General features: G+C 45.1%; 1 protein-coding gene across 1 annotated transcript in view; it reads right to left on the reverse strand.

The window, feature by feature from the left end:
• Positions 1-3837: 3837 nt before the first annotated feature.
• The window catches only part of acvr2aa (activin A receptor type 2Aa), a 74694-nt gene continuing 60589 nt past the window's right edge, over positions 3838-17942 (reverse strand). Inside the window, exons 8-11 of the mRNA XM_034185858.1 lie at positions 15873-15987; positions 10888-11026; positions 6311-6441; positions 3838-4486 (exon numbers count right to left, since the gene is read on the reverse strand). Of these exons, the coding sequence (XP_034041749.1) occupies positions 4292-4486; positions 6311-6441; positions 10888-11026; positions 15873-15987 (580 nt within the window). The 3' untranslated portion in view covers positions 3838-4291. The remainder of the gene's footprint in view (positions 4487-6310; positions 6442-10887; positions 11027-15872; positions 15988-17942) is intronic.

Raw genomic sequence — 17942 nt, forward strand, 5'->3', positions numbered from 1 at the left:
GCTATTAGTAAAATAAAGTAGAAAAGGGGGTGTTCACAATAATAGTAATGTGGCATTCAGTCAGTGACTTCGTCGATTTTGTGGAACAAACACGTGTGAATCAGGTGTCCCCTATTTAAGGATGAAGCCAGCACCTGTTGAACATGGTTTTCTCTTTGAAAGCCTGAATAAAATGGGATGTTCAAGACATTGTTCAGAAGAACAGCGTAGTTTGATTAAAAAGTTGGTTGGAGAGGGGAAAACTTATACGCAGGTGCAAAAAATTATAAATTATAGGCTGTTCATCTACAATGATCTCCAATGCTTTAAAATGGACAAAAAAAAAAAAAAAACAGACGCGTGGAAGAAAACGAAAAACAACCATCAAAATGGATAGAAGAATAACCAGAATGGCAAAGGCTCACCCACTGATCAGCTCCAGGATGATCAAAGACAGTCTGGAGTTACCTGTAAGTGCTGTGACAGTTAGAAGATGCCTGTGTGAAGCTAATTTATTTGAAACAATCCCCCACAAAGTCCCTCTGTTAAATAAAAGACATGTGCAGAAGAGGTTACAATTTGCCAAAGAACACATCAACTAGCCTAAAGAGAAATGGAGGAATATTTTGTGGACTGATGAGAGTAAAATTGTTCTTTTTGGGTCCAAGGGCCGCAGACAGTTTGTGAGACGACCCCCAAACTCTGAATTCAAGCCACAGTTCACAGTGAAGACAGTGAAGCATCATGATATGGGCATGTTTCTCCTACTATGGTGTTGGGCCTATATATCGCATACCAGGTATCATGGATCAGTTTGGATATGTCAAAATACTTGAAGAGGTCATGTTGCCTTATGCTGAAGAGGACATGCCCTTGAAATGGGTGTTTCAACAAGACAATGACCCCAAGCACACTAGTAAACCAGCAAAATCTTGGTTCAAAACCAACAAAATGAATGCCTCGCAGATGTGAAGAAATCATGAAAAACTGGATATACAACTAAATACTAGTTTAGTGATTCACAGGATTGCTAAAAAAAAAGCAGTTTGAACATAATAGTTTTGAGTTTGTAGCGTCAACAGCAGATGCTACTATTATTGTGAACACCCCCTTTTCTACTTTTTTTTTTTTTTTTTACTAATAGCCCAATTTCATAGCCTTAAGAGTGTGCATATCATGAATGCTTGGTCTTGTTGGATTTGTGAGAATCTACTGAATCTACTGGTACCTTGTTTCCCATGTAACAGTAAGAAATATACTCAAAACCTGGATTCATCTTTTTAGTCACATAGCACTACTATTATTCTGAACACTACTGTAACTACTGACCAGACCGATCTGACTTCACCACAACGATGGAAAAGAAACATGATACAACCTTTGAGAAGGGCACTCTCTCTGTCTGTCTCTTTCTCTCTCTCCGTCTCTCTGTCTGAAGTTGCTTTACTGGCTTGAATGTATTAGAACAATATTTCCAAAAGTAATGCATAGTAAAATAATTAAATAATTATTTAAATGGCATAATAAACAATAGCAACATTCAAAGACAAATATCAGCTGCATGCTGATGTGATGAGCCGCAGCTTATGTATGATCCAATTCATCGACTAATGGCAAAAATTAAAATGATCAAAATAATCGTTTGTGGCAGCCTTATCAATAAGTATTGAAAAATGATTACTGAAGTACCGGTTACGCCCACTACGCTATCGTCACGTGTGCAGCTGTCTAGGTCATGAGGCAACAGGGGGGCAGAGGTGGAATAAGCTAATGACAATCACAGAAAGTTCCGTGGGCTTGACGTCTCTTTTCAGAATGTTGGTTCGGTCTCCACACTCTGCTTTCCCCTCTGTGATGCCACTGTTTCTAACAGACTGTCGGCGCCCCCTACCAGCATGGAGGGATCAAGAGAATTTAGCTCACACTTTCATTTGCCTGTTACCTTCCCCCCGTCAACATCACCTGGGATAAAATGAAGTCATGAACTCTTAGTGGAGTCCAAATGCAGGCTCCCTGAATTTATGACTTTGTCCCAAATCCAAATGTTACAGTTTTAAACTTTAGAAATGGCTGACATCTGAGACCAGAACAAACAAACCGCCAACAGCACACTGGAGGAGGGTTCAGTCTGACACAAAAGCAGGAAGCTCATCTGTAAATCGGACTCCTCTCACACGGTGTCACAGGATACAAACCCACTGTTTCAGCTTTTCATCAGAGAGAATGAAATTAATATCATCGAAGAAGAAGTGAGAAAAATCAGAGTCAACATGAAGAGTTTTGGGCAAAAGTGTGGAAAAAATGTTCCTGAGACAATTTAAACCAGGACTTCATGAAAAATAAAGTACCACGTAAATATAAGGGAGAAAAACCTAAAAGGTGACATTTTTAAAAAGACAGTCTCAACATGAACAGACTCCAAACTGACACATGTACAAATCAAGTCAGAAGTAAAGTTGTGCCTGTTAAATATGTGGGACACTGCAAACTAAAAGTGTTTTCACCTTCTCCCGAATATTCATATTTGGAGGGATTCTGTTTAAAAACACATTTCAAAGGGTTAAAGTCAGTCAGTCCGGTGTGAACAGCAGGGGGCAGCAGTGAGGTTGAGGTATTGTTACTTGTCAACAGCTTGAAGCCTTCTTTGGTTTGTGTTGTCGGCTAAAACTATCCAGATGGTGTTCTGGTTTGCACGAGGACCAGCAGCCCCCGTCGTGTGTGAAATCTGAAGATCATCCATTGTCCTTTGAACTGGTATTCACTGATTTAAATAGTTACCGGTTTTACAGAGTATAAGTCAAACCTTTCTTCTGTATGACTGAGATTTTTGTGTATTGTTGTGGTAGTTGTATTACTGAAGTTTATTTTGTTTGGTGCTTTGATGCCTGGGAAAGCTCAATACAAACAGCAGAGCCCGACTGACGTGGAATTTTCTGGGGGACCAATATGATACCAAAATTAAGAAGTAAAAAATTATAATACTGATATATACATGAAAAAAGTCAATGATTCCTAACATTTCATTGTCAAACCTCAATGACAGAGAAATGTAAATCAGTTTTGACATTTTACAGTTTAAACATGAATTTACTACAAATAAACTCTAACATCCAGTCAACATATGTCACTCGCTGCCTTCACTCTGATTGGCAGATGAAGTGTCACATGGCTCAACATTTGCATTAAATAGACTTCTCATCTATTTTGGCCCCGCCTAGCTGGCGGTGCACTTACCACTGCTCTCTTGTTGCTGTAAAAATCACGCTGATTTGAGTGGCTGCTAATGGTAGCTAATGTGACGAAGGAGTGATGGGGTTAGCATTGTAAACAACGCTGTCAAAGCACCCTCTAAACAACATAATGTTTTCTGCATTATCTGGTAAAGTTTTCATATCGGCAAAAATAACACCATCTTTGTGTCCATGAAAGACTGATAGCAGATATCAGTCAGGCTCCAATAAATAGTTATATTATTGTGAATAACAGATGTGTGATTTATTCATTATATAATTCTCACTGAAGAACAAGTTACAGGACATCCCCAGGTAATAAAAAACCCCCACCTGCAACCTGTAATCTGAAAAATACAGTTATCTCTTAAACGGTGGGTTTGATGTCGTCCTGCTCAAAGGAAAAAAATCCTCTGGTTCAATAACTGTAAACAGCTGATGCTTCTGATTAGCATTAGACAATCATAAAAACACACGTGTTCAAAAACTAAGATGCCCTTAAATTAAAACAAAAAAACAAAAAAACAGAATCTGAATTCTGAAGCGTGTGAGAGCCACTGCGAGATTCGAGGTGAAAATATCAGAATAAAATCACAGCGAAAAACTGATTGAAAAAAGTTTTTTTTCCCCATTTCGCACCTTTTTCTGTCGATTCAGTGATGAATCAGAATAACTTAAGTCTGCTCGGGTTCCACCGTGTCCACGACCTTTAAAGCACGGTGCAGCACAACAGGGACCTCCTCTGAATGTTTCAAAGATAGAACTCTTCTAAAAAAGGTTTTGTACAGATGAAGGAAAACATTTGTCAAATTGAAGCCCCCCCCCCCCCCCCCCCCCAGGTCACATGATGTGTAGAAAAACGTTCATCCACAAATAAAAAAAGAATCATGGCTGCAGGTCGTCCTCCACTCCGGCTCTGGTCTGCAGACACACGTGGAGCCAGACGCGACCAAAAGGCTCAGACCAGGACCAGGCAGAACCAGGACCACCTGATCTGCCTAATCACACTGATCCGCGCCAGCAAACAAACAGCAGATCTGTCAGCTCACCTAGTCTGTAATGCTGTCCGACTGTCAGCCTAGTCATAGGCTGGACTCCTTAGGCGGGTAGTCCATGTTTGTTACCATGGTGACCACTGTCACAGTTTCTTCTGGTGCCGTGATGCTCGTTTGCCGCTGCATCTGAACGACGCGCTCATCCACGCAACCCGCCGACAACCGAGCCTCCGCCTCGTGGTCCCAGCACTCCTCAATGGTCTCACAAAGCATGGCCAGACCCTGTACGACGACAAAAAGAGCGAAAACACAGGCGTCACCTCTCAGCACAGACGACGAAGAGAGAGCGAAAACACAGGCGTCACCTCTAGGCACGGACGACGAAAAGAGAGCGAAAACACAGGCGTCACCTCTAGGCACGGACGACGAAAGAGCGCAAAAACACAGGCGTCACCTCTCGGCACGGACGACAAAAAGAGCGAAAACAGGCGTCACCTCTCGGCACGGACGACGAAAAAGAGCGAAAACACAGGCGTCACCTATCGGCACGGACGACGAAATAAGAGCGAAAACACAGGCGTCACCTCTCGGCACAGACGACGAAAAGAGCGAAAACACAGGCGTCACCTCTCGGCACGGACGACGAAAAGAGAGCAAAAACACAGGCATCACCTCTCGGCACGGACGACGAATAGAGAGCGAAAACACAGGCGTCACCTCTCGGCGCGGACGACGAATAGAGAGCGAAAACACAGGCGTCACCTCTCGGCGCGGACGACGAAAGAGAGCGAAAACACAGGCGTCACCTCTCAGCGCGGACGACGAAAAGAGAGCGAAAACACAGGCGTCACCTCTCAGCGCGGACGACGAAAACAGAGCGAAAACACAGGCGTCACCTCTCAGCGCGGACGACGAAAACAGAGCGAAAACACAGGCGTCACCTCTCAGCGCGGACGACGAAAACAGAGCGAAAACACAGGCGTCACCTCTCAGCGCGGACGACGAAAACAGAGCGAAAACACAGGCGTCACCTCTCAGCACGGACGACGAAAAGATAGCGAAAACACAGGCGTCACCTCTCAGCACGGACGACGAAAAGAGAGCGAAAACACAGGCGTCACCTCTCAGCACGGACGACAAAAAGAGAGCGAAAACACCGGCGTCACCTCTCAGCACAGACGACGAAAAGAGAGCGAAAACACCGGCGTCACCTCTCAGCACGGACAACGAAAAGAGAGCGAAAACACCGGCGTCACCTCTCAGCACGGACGACGAAAAGAGAGCGAAAACACCGGCGTCACCTCTCAGCACAGACGACGAAAAGAGAGCAAAAACACCGGCGTCACCTCTCAGCACAGACGACGAAAAGAGAGCGAAAACACAGGCGTCACCTCTCAGCACGGACGACGAAAAGAGAGCGAAAACACAGGCGTCACCTCTCAGCGGTAAAGTACATAAATTTACATGCTAATATTTCTGGATTATGTGACAATAAAACAGCTTGCTTACATTCCAACAGTGGCTTTTGATCCATGCCAAATTACACATAGCAGCAATACATCAACAAGCTAATTATACATTGATGACATATATTGATGGTCTATTGGTTAAGGTGTTGGGCTTGAGTCCAGAAGATCATGGGTTCAAATCCCCGCCTGACTGGAAAATCACTCAGGGCCCTTGGGCAAGGCCTTTAATCCCCCATTGCTCCCGGTGTGTAGCGAGCGCCTTGTATGGCAGCACCCTGACATTGGGGTGAATGTGAGGCATAATTGTAAAGCGCTTTGAGCGTCTGATGCAGATGGAAAAGCGCTATATAAATGCAGTCCATTTACCATACATGTGTTAGCATTAACTTATGAAGATATAATGCTGATAAGTCAAACGCTTCCCACAAATATGGCAGTACCATAGCAGGTATCATTACCAGCATTACTGTTAAGAGAGTAATGAATGAGTTAGCATTAGCAATAGCATGTCCTTTGTGTACCTAATGGGACAGGCTAACATGCTCGCTCTCACTGTTTCAGGTTGAAGATGTAAGCTGAACCTGGCTTGCTGGTGTCAACACAGTGATGCATTGTGGGTCATGTAGTGCTGACTCACAGTGTGTTTCTGCCAGCACTCTCTAAGCGTAGGCCTCAGCTTTTTGTGCACGACCACTTCCTGCATGTCCTCCAGGGACGGATGCTGTCCCACCTCTTCCTCAAACGGCAGCATGTATTCGTCAAGTGGACCTGAGACAGGAAGACATAACATTCTTCAAAGATATGCGACCTTCTTAAGAGGAAGTTACTGCAGAAAATCTGTTCCAGTTCCTTTTACAGGCCATGCCGACAAAGGGAAATAGGACAGTATCCTTGTGGTCAGATGTGACAAACATGCTGCAACATTCATCTGAAAATTAAGAGTCTGACTGATATACCAGTTGGCTGATACGATGTGAGCCTTTTACAAACATATCGGTATCAGTGGTATCAATGGGTCAATGTGAAACCTTTTATTTTACAGATTAAATAATGTAGAAAAAACACTTTTGGAAATTCTGTCATCATGGTTTGTCCATCACGGAACGCTCCCCCGGCATTTACAATGCTGTCAAGCATGGCTGGGACCCCCGTCACCCCTGGCTCATTAGCTACAAGAGCAGCAAATCAAACATCAAAACTTCATTTAATTTCTTTGTCATAAGATTTTGATAATGAAATGTTTGGAATCACTGCAATTTTTTATAGATATATCAGTAGACATATCAGTATTTTTTTTTTTTTACAACCCACCATGAGTACTTTATCAGGTAAATCTGGATCAATTTCATTCAAACTAAATTTGGACTCGGGATTAGGGTTCAGGCAAACCCTAACTTAAAGAACCACAGTTCCACCAGAATCACTCTTTTTGGTGTGCTAGATCTGAAGCTTTAGTGTGTTCTTACTGATTATCTACACCAATATTAAGCATTTTGTGGATATCGTCCATCCATCCATCCATCCATCCATCCATTTTCTTCCGCTTTATCCTGAGTCGGGTCGCGGGGGCAGCAGCTCAAGCAAAGCTGCCCAGACCTTCCGAACCATACACACCTCCCCCAGCTCCTCTGGGGGAACCCCAAGGCGTTCCCAAGCCAGCCGAGAGACGTAGTCCCTCCAGCATGTCCTGGGTCTTCCCGGGGCCTCCTCCCGATGGGACATGCCCGGAACACCTCTCCAGCGAGGCGTCCAGGAGGCATCCGGAAAAGATGCCCGAGCCACCTCAACTGGCTCCTTTCAACGTGGAGGAGCAGCGGCTCGACTCCGAGCTCCTCCCGAGTGACCAAGCTCCTCACCCTATCTCTAAGGGAGCGCCCAGCCACCCTGCGGAGGAAACTCATCTCGGCCGCTTGTACTCGCGATCTCGTTCTTTCGGTCATGAGCCAAATCTCATGACCATAGGTGAGGATCGGAACGTAGATCGATCGGTAAATCGAGAGCTTTGCCCCCCTACTCAGCTCTCTCTTCACCACGACGGTCCAATACAGCGACCGCATCACTGCAGATGCTGCACCGATCCGTCTATCGATCTCACGCTCCATCTGTCCCTCACTCGTGAACAAGACCCCGAGATACTTAAACTCCTCCACTTGAGGCAAGGATACTCCACTGACCTGAAGAAGCAAAGCACCTTTTTCCAGTCGAGAACCATGGCCTCGGATTTGGAGGTGCTGATTTTCATCCCGGACGCTTCACACTCGGCTGCAAACTGCCCCAGTGCACACTGAAGGTCCTGATTTGACGAAGCCAACAGAACCACATCGTCCGCAAACAGCAGAGATGAGATTCTGTACTTCCCAAACCAGACCCCCTCTACACCCTGCCTGCACCTAGAAATTCTGTCCATAAAGGTAATGAACAGAACCGGTGACAAAGGGCAGCCCTGACGGAGACCAACGTGCACTGGAAACAGGTGTGACTTACTACCAGCAATGCGAACCAAGCTCCTGCTGTGGTCGTACAGGGACCGGATAGCCCTTAGCAAAGGACCCCGGACCCCGTACTCCCGGAGCACCCCCCACAGGGTGCCTCGAGGGACACGGTCAAACGCCTTCTCCAGATCCACAAAGCACATGTGGACTGGTTGGGCAAACTCCCATGAACCCTTAAGCACCCGATAGAGCGTGTAGAGCTGGTCCAGTGTGCCGCGACCAGGACGAAAACCACACTGCTCCTCCTGAATCCGAGGTTCAACTATCGGTCGAATTCTCCTCTCCAGTACTCTGGAATAGACCTTACCGGGGAGGCTGAGGAGTGTGATCCCCCTGTAGTTGGAACACACCCTCCGGTCCCCCTTCTTAAACAGAGGGACCACCACCACCCCGGTCTGCCAATCCAGAGGCACTGTCCCCAACCACCACGTGATGTTGCAGAGGCGTGTCAGCCAAGACAGTCCCACAACATCCAGAGATTTAAGGTACTCACGGACAGATTTCATCCACCCCAGGATCCTTGCCACAGAGGAGCTTTCTAACCACCTCGGTGACTTCAGCCTGGGTAATGGATGAGTCTGCCTTTGAGTCCCCACTCTCTGCTTCCCCTTCAGAAGATGTGACGATGGGATTGAGGAGATCCTCGAAGTATTCCTTCCACCGCCCGACAACATCCCCAGTCAGGGTCAACAGCTCCCCACCCGCACCGTAGACAGTGCTGGTGGAGAGCTGCTTCCGCCTCCTGAGGCATCGGACGGTTTGCCAGAATTTCTTCAAGGCCAACCGACAGTCCTCCTCCATGGCCTCCCCGAACTCCTCCCAGACCCGAGTTTTTGTCTCTGCGACTGCAAGGCCTGCGGCAAGCTTGGCCTACCGGTACCTGTCACCTGCTACGGGGTCCCACCTACCAACAAAGACAAGTAGGACGACTCCTTCAGCTTGACAGCATCCCTTACTTCCGGCGTCCACCACCGGGTTCGGGGATTGCCGCCGCGACAGGCACCAGAGACCTTGCAACCACAGCTACGAGTAGCTGCATCGACAATGGAGGTGGAGAACATGGTCCACTCGGACTCCAACGTCCCCCAGGATCTGGGAGAAGCTCTCCCGGAGGTGGGAGTTGAAGACCTCGCTGACAGAGGGTTCTGCCAGTCGTTCCCAGCAGACCCTCACAATATGTTTGGGCCTGCCAGGTCTGACTGGCTTCCTCCCCTCCCAGCGGATCCAACTCACCACCAAGTGGTGATCGGTCGACAGCTCAGCCCCTCTCTTCACTCGAGTGTCCGAGACATGTGGTCGAAGGTCAGATGATACGACTACAAAGTCAATCATTGACCTACGGCTCAGGTTGTCCTGGTGCCACGTGCACTTATGGACACCCTTGTGCTTGAACATGGTGCTCGTGATGGACAAACTGTAACTAGCACAGAAGTCCAACAACTGAACACCACTCGGGTTCAGATCGGGAAGGCTGTTCTTCCCGATCACTCCCCCCCCCCCCAGGTCTCACTGTCGCCGCCCACGTGGGCATTGAAATCCCCCAGGAGAACAATGGAGTCCCCAGTTGGAGCGCTATCTAGTACCCCTCCCAGGGACTCCAAGAAGGTCGGGTACTCTGCACTGCTGCTCTGACCGTAGGCCGAGACAACAGTGAGAGACCTGTCCCCGACCCTAAGGGGTAGGGACGTGACCCTCTCGTTCACCGGAGTGAACTCCAACACATGGCGACTGAGCTGGGGAGCAATAAGCAATGCGACCCCGATGCACATGCAAACAAAAGTTTATATTTTTCATGGAACTGTTTAAAAACTGTACAAACTGTTTTCAAATGATCACATGATCATTTGTGTGAACAGCGGACTTTAGCGCTAAACACATTAAAGCAGCTAACAATCAATGATCATCTTCAGAAAAAAGCTTCATGCTTATGAATCAAAGTGTGAAAAACTATGATTCAGAAACATTTTTCATCAAGCTTTTATCCTTTAAAAACAGGTTGGACAATGAAAATCAGTCCAGGTTCAACTCTTTTCAAAAAATCCCACTCTAAAATGTTGAAGGAAAAAAAAAAAACTATTTTGAAGTAGTTTTGAAGAAGAAATGCAATGTATATCCAACATTAATGTGTTTTTAACCCTTTAAATGTTATTTATGACCTGCAAATAACATAAACTATAACAAACATGAAATGTTGATCATATTTAACTTAAATGACCTGAAGTTGTGGCTCATACAGTTGACTACAATACATTAAAAATCTCTTATCCACTTCACAAAGGCCCATTGATGTATGTGAAGGGCCCACCATATGCAACAAAGTCCCGCCAACAGCACTACTTGATTTGTTAGATGTCACAAGTTCGGCATGTCAGTGCTGAAGGCTGCTGTCCCACAGACTGGCACAGAAGAAGATAGTGTCCAGACTGGAGCTGTGCCAGCTGTATGTCTTTATTTGCTCATTTGTTCAACTTTATAATGTTATTTGGAGCTTCTTGCACTTTTTGTGTGAAGATCATGTTGAAGGGCTCTGTGAATTAAACATGTATGACAAAATATTTAAAGAAAGATTTGTGTTAAGCGTATTATACTAAATTTTGACACATTTTTGCCACATTTCACAGCAGGCAAATATCAAGTTCAAATATCGGTATCAGCCTCCAAACCTTGCAGATAGTCTGTAGCGGCCCTTAAAAATCCATATCAGTTGACCCTTAGTTCTTACCATCAGCAGCCTTACAGCGTGAAGCTAGCTCCCACAGCACGAGGCCCAGAGCGTACATGTCGATTCTCAGGAAGGCGTCTCGCTGGAAATTAATGGCCCCTTCCAGAACCTCTGGAGCCATGTACCTCCTGGTGCCCACCTGAAAACCAACAACACAAAACAGGACCCAGTCTGAGCACTGTAGCTCCAGTTCACCTAACGGCCCCCAGGTGGACTGTCAGGAAATTTATCCCAAAGCTCTGAGCTCCATCACTGACGCAGTGTGTCATAAATGAGCACAGAGAATCCTTCAGTCTGACATTAGGGATGGGAGTCCTCAGGCACCACACAATTCAGTTACGATTCAGAGGGCTGTAATTCGATTACAAAACCACTCTCTCTCTCACACTCACACACACATTATTTTTCCCTTACTGTGCAACTACAAAATTAATTTACTTCCAATACATCCTTTAACAGCTCAGCCACTGGCTCTCACTCAATGATTAAACTCTAAAACTCAGGGGTGGGTTGTCACCCCACAGCTCCCCTGGGTAAGTGCGGGGATCACGCATGTGACTGACTCCATGTTCAGACTGTTACCACTCCAACAAAGGTAAAATATTTGTGTGCACCCCAGGGTGATGAACATGTGGATGCATGCTGGCTGTACTGCGCTCATGTACTTTGCTCTTATGTTAGAGTAATTAACAGAGGAACGTGCATTCTGATAACGGGGACACTTTATTACACTGTTGATGTGCTGAGACTTTAAACTGCAGAAAACAGAGCACCTTACCCGTTCTCATCTCATGCATATGTATTTTCCATTTAATTTTCAAAGGGATGAACTGTGCACAACACGCTCCAGCACGGTGCACCACAACCAAAGTAGTTGTGGAGATAATTTCAGGAGGTGATCAACTATACAGTAAATGCCAGCCATGATACTCAGCAACTAAGCTGTTCAGATTGTTTCTTAGTCCTTTACGAAACAGCAGAATGAGTCAGTTTCCAGAGGAGCATCTCCTTCAGAAGTCTCAAACTGATTCCAGAAATGGCAGAGAAGGTCAATCAATTTTCAATTTTATTTATATAGCACCAAATCACAACAAACAGTTGCCCCAAGGCGCTTTATATTGTAAGGCAAAGCCATACAATAATTACATAAAAACCCCAACAGTCAAAACAACCCCCTGTGAGCAAGCACTTGGCGACAGTGGGAAGGAAAAACTCCCTTTTAACAGGAAGAAACCTCCAGCAGAACCAGGCTCAGGGAGGGGCAGTCTTCTGCTGGGACTGGTTGGGGCTGAGGGAGAGAACCAGGAAAAAGACATGCTGTGGAGGGGAGCAGAGATCAATCACTAATGATTAAATGCAGAGTGGTGCATACAGAGCAAAAAGAGAAAGAAACACTCAGTGCATCATGGGAACCCCCCAGCAGTCTAAGTCTATAGCAGCATAACTAAGGGATGGTTCAGGTCACCTGATCCAGCCCTAACTATAAGCTTTAGCAAAAAGGAAAGTTTTAAGCCTAATCTTAAAAGTAGAGAGGGTGTCTGTCTCCCTGATCTGAATTGGGAGCTGGTTCCACAGGAGAGGAGCCTGAAAGCTGAAGGCTCTGCCTCCCATTCTACTCTTACAAACCCTAGGAACTACAAGTAAGCCTGCAGTCTGAGAGCGAAGCGCTCTATTGGGGTGATATGGTACTATGAGGTCCCTAAGATAAGATGGGACCTGATTATTCAAAACCTTATAAGTAAGAAGAAGAATTTTAAATTCTGTTCTAGAATTAACAGGAAGCCAATGAAGAGAGGCCAATATGGGTGAGATATGCTCTCTCCTTCTAGTCCCCCTTAGTACTCTAGCTGCAGCATTTTGAATTAACTGAAGGCTTTTCAGGGAACTTTTAGGACAACCTGATAATAATGAATTACAATAGTCCAGCCTAGAGGAAATAAATGCATGAATTAGTTTTTCAGCATCACTCTGAGACAAGACCTTTCTAATTTTAGAGATATTGCGTAAATGCAAAAAAGCAGTCCTACATATTTGTTTAATATGCGCATTGAATGACATATCCTGATCAAAAATGACTCCAAGATTTCTCACAGTATTACTAGAGGTCAGGGTAATGCCATCCAGAGTAAGGATCTGGTTAGACACCATGTTTCTAAGATTTGTGGGGCCAAGTACAATAACTTCAGTTTTATCTGAGTTTAAAAGCAGGAAATTAGAGGTCATCCATGTCTTTATGTCCGTAAGACAATCCTGCAGTTTAGCTAATTGGTGTGTGTCCTCTGGCTTCATGGACAGATAAAGCTGGGTATCATCTGCGTAACAATGAAAATTTAAGCAATACCGTCTAATAATACTGCCTAAGGGAAGCATGTATAAAGTGAATAAAATTGGTCCTAGCACAGAACCTTGTGGAACTCCATAATTAACTTTAATCTGTGAAGAAGATTCCCCATTCACATGAACAAATTGTAATCTATTAGACAAATATGATTCAAACCACCGCAGCGCAGTGCCTTTAATACCTATGGCATGCTCTAATCTCTGTAATAAAATTTTATGGTCAACAGTATCAAAAGCAGCACTGAGGTCGAGATACTCTATCTCACAGAGTTTAGGTAGCTACTCTGCACTGTGTTGGTATATGTCATTAGAGAACATAAAGAAGGAATCATATCCTTAAACCTAGTTACAGTGCTTTCTGAAAGACTTCTAGTGTAATGAAACTTATTCCCCACTGCTGGGTAGTCCATCAGAGTAAATGTAAATGTTATTAAGAAATGATCAGACAGAAGGGAGTTTTCAGGGAATACTGTTAAGTCTTCAATTTCCATACCATAAGTCAGAACAAGATCTAAGATATGATTAAAGTGGTGGGTGGACTCATTTACATTTTGAGCAAAGCCAATTGAGTCTAATAATAGATTAAATGCAGTGTTGAGGCTGTCATTCTCAGCATCTGTGTGGATGTTAAAATCGGCCACTATAATTATCTTATCTGAGCTAAGCACTAAGTCAGACAAAAGGTCCGAAAATTCACAGAGAAACCCACAGTAACGACCAGGTGGACGATAGATAATAACAAATAAAACTGGTTTTTGGGACTTCCAATTTGGATGGACAAGACTAAGAGTCAAGCTTTCAAATGAATTAAAACTCTGTCTGGGTTTTTGATTAATTAATAAGCTAGAGTGGAAGATTGCTGCTAATCCTCCCCCTCGGCCCGTGCTACGAGCATTCTGACAGTTAATGTGACTCGGGGGTGTTGACTCATTTAAACTAACATATTCATCCTGCTGTAACCAGGTTTCTGTAAGGCAGAATAAATCAATATGTTGATCAATTATTATATCATTTACTAACAGGGACTTAGAAGAGAGAGACCTAATGTTTAATAGACCACATTTAACTGTTTTAGTCTGTGGTGCAGTTGAAGGTGCTATATTATTTTTTCTTTTTGAATTTTTATGCTTAAATAGATTTTTGCTGGTTATTGGTGGTCTGGGAGCAGGCACCGTCTCTACAGGGATGGGGTAATGAGGGGATGGCAGGCGGAGGGAAGCTGCAGAGAGGTGTGTAAGACTATACAAATTAACATCTCTTTGAACAGATGAAATCAGTTAATCAGTGAAATCACCTGGTCGAGTGAGTGGTTAGAAATAAAGCCTGCACCTTCTCTGCCATTTCTGGAACCACTTTGAGACCTCTGCTCAACTTTCATCTGGTAGCGACAGAGTCACTCATACGTACTTTTGTCCCGGCAGGTGACGGGGTTACTAGCGCTTTCCTCTGGCGGTGACGGGGTTACTAGCGCTTTCCTCTGGCGGTGACGGGGTTACTAGCGCTTTCCTCTGGCGGGGACGGGGTTACTAGCGCTTTCCTCTGGCGGGGACGGGGTTACTAGCGCTTTCCTCTGGCGGGGACGGGGTTACTAGCGCTTTCCTCTGGCGGGGACGGGGTTACTAGCGCTTTCCTCTGGCGGGGACGGGGTTGATAACGCTTTCCTCTGGCGGCGACGGGGTTACTAGCGCTTTCCTCTGGCGGCGACGGGGTTGATAACGCTTTCCTCTGGCGGCGACGGGGTTGATAAAGCTTTCCTCTGGCGGCGACGGGGTTACTAGCGCTTTCCTCTGGCGGCGACGGGGTTACTAGCGCTTTCCTCTGGCGGCGACGGGGTTACTAGCGCTTTCCTCTGGCGGCGACGGGGTTACTAGCGCTTTCCTCTGGCGGCGACGGGGTTACTAGCGCTTTCCTCTGGCGGCGACGGGGGTTACTAGCGCTTTCCTCTGGCGGCGACGGGGTTACTAGCGCTTTCCTCTGGCGGCGACGGGGTTGATAACGCTTTCCTCTGGCGGCGACGGGGTTGATAACGCTTTCCTCTGGCGGGGACGGGGTTGATAACGCTTTCCTCTGGCGGGGACGGTGTTGATAACGCTTTTCTCTGGCGGGGACGGGGTTACTAGCGCTTTCCTCTGGCTGTGACGGGGTTACTAACGCTTTCCTCTGGCTGTGACGGGGTTACTAACGCTTTCCTCTGGCTGTGACGGGGTTACTAAAGCTTTCCTCTGGCGGTGACGGGTTACTAACGCTTTCCTCTGGCTGTGACGGGGTTACTAACGCTTTCCTCTGGCTGTGACGGGGTTACTAACGCTTTCCTCTGGCTGTGACGGGGTTACTAAAGCTTTCCTCTGGCGGTGACGGGTTACTAACGCTTTCCTCTGGCGGTGACGGGGTTACTAACGCTTTCCTCTGGCAGTGACGGGGTTACTAACTGTTTCTGCTGCTTCTTTCAGAGCTGTAATTTTTCGTTCGTTGACAGTGAACGTTCCGTGTGACTCACGTTACTTTACTCACTTCAGGGTTGTTCTTTATCACTTCAGCTTTTCTTCTCCATCGTATTTCATATTTTGTGTTTTATAGATTTTGTTTTTCAATGCTCATTTGCTCGTGTCTGAGCATTAACTTGCTGCTGGACCCTGAACTCTCACCTGTCCGTGTGTGTCTCCAGGAGACTTTCCAGCTTCAAACCAGACAGCGAGGCCGAAGTCAGCGATGCAGGCGGTGAGGTTTTCCTTCAGTAGCACATTCTTACTTTTAAAGTCCCTGTGGGGGAGAAAAACAAAAACTGAGGCCAAATAAAATTCAGCTGAAGGCTTTTTTCTTCCTTATACGACAAGAGATCTGTTGCATCAATGACATGACCACCACCACGAAGGAATAAAGTCAGTCTGGACTAGATTACACAACATACAGCAGTCAGTATAACTAACCGTTATTCTGATTATTTGTTCATCCCTTCATTCCTATTAGCTACAGTTAATTGTTGTTTTTATTTTTTGGAAACTACAAAGGTTAATCACACATTTGTTTTCCCAGATCCAAAGACATTCAAATCGTTTCCTTAAATTAAACTCATTTGTCTTCAAGTACAGTTGAAACCAGTTTACAGACATTAATATTTCAGAAAACATCTGGTTTAATATAAATCTTGAATAAAGTGGTTTAAAAGGAACATTTGTGTCTGTCTGAACAGTCTCAACAAATGTATCAATCAATCAATCAATTTTTTTATATAGCGCCAAATCACAACAAACAGTTGCCCCAAGGCGCTTTATATTGTAAGGCAAGGCCATACAATAATTATGTAAAACCCCAACGGTCAAAACGACCCCCTGTGAGCAAGCACTTGGCTACAGTGGGAAGGAAAAACTCCCTTTTAACAGGAAGAAACCTCCAGCAGAACCAGGCTCAGGGAGGGGTAGTCTTCTGTTGGGACTGGTTGGGGCTGAGGGAGAGAACCAGGAAAAAGACATGCTGTGGAGGGGAGCAGAGATCGATCACTAATAATTAAATGCAGAGTGGTGCATACAGAGCAAAAAGAGAAAGAAACAGTGCATCATGGGAACCCCCCAGCAGTCTACGTCTATAGCAGCATAACTAAGGGATGGTTCAGGGTCACCTGATCCAGCCCTAACTATAAGCTTTAGCAAAAAGGAAAGTTTTAAGCCTAATCTTAAAAGTAGAGAGGGTGTCTGTCTCCCTGATCTGAATTGGGAGCTGGTTCCACAGGAGAGGAGCCTGAAAGCTGAAGGCTCTGCCTCCCATTCTACTCTTACAAACCCTAGGAACTACAAGTAAGCCTGCAGTCTGAGAGCGAAGCGCTCTATTGGGGTGATATGGTACTACGAGGTCCCTAAGATGAGATGGGACCTGATTATTCAAAACCTTATAAGTAAGAAGAAGAATTTTAAATTCTATTCTAGAATTAACAGGAAGCCAATGAAGAGAGGCCAATATGGGTGAGATATGCTCTCTCCTTCTAGTCCCCGTCAGTACTCTAGCTGCAGCATTTTGAATTAACTGAAGGCTTTTTAGGGAACTTTTAGGACAACCTGATAATAATGAATTACAATAGTCCAGCCTAGAGGAAATAAATGCATGAATTAGTTTTTCAGCATCACTCTGAGACAAGACCTTTCTGATTTTAGAGATATTGCGTAAATGCAAAAAAGCAGTCCTACATATTTGTTTAATATGCGCTTTGAATGACATATCCTGATCAAAAATGACTCCAAGATTTCTCACAGTATTACTAGAGGTCAGGGTAATGCCATCCAGAGTAAGGATGTGGTTAGACACCATGTTTCTAAGATTTGTGGGGCCAAGTACAATAACTTCAGTTTTATCTGAGTTTAAAAGCAGGAAATTATAGGTCATCCATGTCTTTATGTCTGTAAGACAATCCTGCAGTTTAGCTAATTGGTGTGTGTCCTCTGGCTTCATGGATAGATAAAGCTGGGTATCATCTGCGTAACAATGAAAATTTAAGCAATACCGTCTAATAATACTGCCTAAGGGAAGCATGTATAAAGTGAATAAAATTGGTCCTAGCACAGAACCTTGTGGAACTCCATAATTAACTTTAGTCTGTGAAGAAGATTCCCCATTCACATGAACAAATTGTAATCTATTAGACAAATATGATTCAAACCACCGCAGCGCAGTGCCTTTAATACCTATGGCATGCTCTAATCTCTGTAATAAAATTTTATGGTCAA

This window comes from Thalassophryne amazonica, chromosome 14 (assembly GCF_902500255.1).
Source record: "Thalassophryne amazonica chromosome 14, fThaAma1.1, whole genome shotgun sequence".
Classification (NCBI taxonomy): Eukaryota; Metazoa; Chordata; class Actinopteri; order Batrachoidiformes; family Batrachoididae; genus Thalassophryne; species Thalassophryne amazonica.